We start from the raw sequence: 1,022 nt of genomic DNA on the forward strand, positions 1-1,022 counted from the left end.
TCAATGAGTTCAATGCCCTTGAGATGTAATCAGAACGTGCCTTCACGCACGTGAGGGTACCAGAAGCGTTGCACAAATCATTAGGAAGACTGACTAAGTATTTGAAGAGAAAAGCTGGTGCGACGTGTCTAATTTTGAAAGATCAAGCCTGTTATCACCTAGTGATCAGGGGTGCACGTTATCACGCGCGTTAGGAACACAAAGCCAAATTTACCTGTGTAACGGGGGGTACTACTGATGAGGCATGCGAGTAATATGTTTTCTTGTAACTCCGCTTTGCGTCTATTGAAAAGTGGGATTTATTACGGAGTTTGTGGAATTGCTTTGTAGCATTCGTTTACAGGGACAGGTTGGAAACTAAGGTAACTGAGGTCAGCTTCATTCAAACAGTTTTCCAAAACATCATGTAACTGTTTGATATTCGCTGAACTCGCGATGCAGTGTTTTTACAGATGGAAAGGCTCCCGCTATTGACTACGACTCAGTCTGTTTTCTTTCACTATCTTTAAGCCGGTTGACACTATATTACTGTCGACTGGAATCACATGGCTGCGCACGACGCTTGGGAAAGCATACGTTTCGTGAGTTTGCACTCATGCAGGTGTCTAGCTGTCGGGGTTTCTTGCAGATTTACTCTCTGCAGAGTTCTTACATGTATCTCATTAGTACCCTATAATTTCACGTGAAATGATCCCTGAATTTTCTTGTATGTATGAGAGCTGAAATCTAGCCTGAACCATTCATCCACAATCTGAAAGTTAGAGCAGAGTATCTGCTTTAACCCTACATACGGCAGCTGGGATTCAACAAAGTACAGTCCCTTTCATAGAGGAAACTACTCACAAGGTTGCTAGAATCTCTTCAACAGCCCACGACTGGTTTCGCCCTTCCACTTTGGGCTCATCGGGAAGGCGCAGTCTCCGAGTTTCCGTCAACCTTATGTTCTACTTGAATCCAAATTAAACTGTTTTCAAGAGATACACTCATTTGCAAATCAATTCGGTTTCAACGATAGACTCAAA

At 43.1% G+C, this 1,022-nt stretch overlaps 1 protein-coding gene across 1 annotated transcript in view; it reads right to left on the reverse strand.

Moving 5' to 3' along the window:
* Positions 1–214: 214 nt before the first annotated feature.
* Positions 215–1,022, reverse strand: part of T265_12993 (hypothetical protein) — a gene marked incomplete at both ends in the record, with an annotated part of 10,743 nt that continues 9,935 nt past the window's right edge. Inside the window, one exon of the mRNA XM_009166667.1 lies at positions 215–282. Coding sequence (XP_009164931.1) covers positions 215–282 — 68 coding nt within the window. The remainder of the gene's footprint in view (positions 283–1,022) is intronic.

The sequence above is a fragment of the Opisthorchis viverrini genome, assembly GCF_000715545.1.
Source record: "Opisthorchis viverrini unplaced genomic scaffold opera_v5_29, whole genome shotgun sequence".
Lineage (NCBI taxonomy): Eukaryota > Metazoa > Platyhelminthes > Trematoda > Opisthorchiida > Opisthorchiidae > Opisthorchis > Opisthorchis viverrini.